Source organism: Eimeria mitis, genomic scaffold (genome assembly GCF_000499745.2).
Source record: "Eimeria mitis Houghton genomic scaffold, Emh_scaff1953, whole genome shotgun sequence".
NCBI lineage: Eukaryota > Apicomplexa > Conoidasida > Eucoccidiorida > Eimeriidae > Eimeria > Eimeria mitis.
This window is the reverse complement of record NW_013570277.1, coordinates 7,653-8,394: the sequence shown is the minus strand read 5'-3', so window position 1 is coordinate 8,394 and position 742 is coordinate 7,653. Positions and strand designations below refer to the sequence as shown.

The 742-nt window shown below is 59.0% G+C and overlaps 1 protein-coding gene across 1 annotated transcript in view; it reads left to right on the top strand.

Annotated features, from left to right (window-relative positions):
- Positions 1-271: 271 nt before the first annotated feature.
- EMH_0046390 (uncharacterized protein) overlaps positions 272-742 on the top strand; it is a gene marked incomplete at both ends in the record, with an annotated part of 7,333 nt that continues 6,862 nt past the window's right edge. The window contains 1 exon segment of the mRNA XM_013496159.1: positions 272-662. Coding sequence (XP_013351613.1) covers positions 272-662 — 391 coding nt within the window.

Genomic DNA, 742 nt, shown 5'->3' with positions numbered 1-742 from the left:
TTCCTTAAGACGGGCTTGGCTTGGCTCTGTCTAATTCCAGCAGGAGGTGACGGGGGCATGCCCTGGACACCGTTGTACCGGCGCTCCACCGCGTAGCGTTAGGCGCTGGGCTTAACTGCAGCGAAGCTTACAGGGTGGTCATTAGTGGCTCCGCTGCCTACAGAGCGCCTCCCAAGCGTCCTCCCTGAGGCAGTGGCTTCTCTGAGGCTTCGCTGCGCTGATGCTGCCTCAAAGCCATGCTCACTCCGGGGGTTCGCAGGACGCAGCGGCCATGCAAGCCAACGTATACGCCCATCGGGTTGTCTCATCCATACCCGCAACGGGTTCGGATGAAAAATCCAGTAAAGTCGAACCTGAGGCTTCTTTTGTCGCAGCTGCTGACGTAGCGGCGCGTGGCGTACCTTCCTCTACCAAGCATCCACTTCAAGAAGTGCCAGACAGCCCAGCGGGCCTCCCCGGAGTGTTGCCTGGCAAGGCGCTGAAGCACGCGGATGGCATCAAAGATATTCCGCAGGATGGAGGCTGCAATTCTCCGCCAGCTGACACCGAATGCAGTAACGATAAGCCAGGCCAGCATCATATCGGGCTTCAACAGCTGGCTCTTCAGGCCGCGCTGCTGCTAGTGTCTTGGGTCTTCCTCGCCCTCATCCAAGCCAACGGCCGTCCACTGCTGCTCCTTGTAGCCATTGCTTTATCTCGCCTGCATCTTGGATGGCTTCTGTGCTGCAGTTTGCGCATGCTG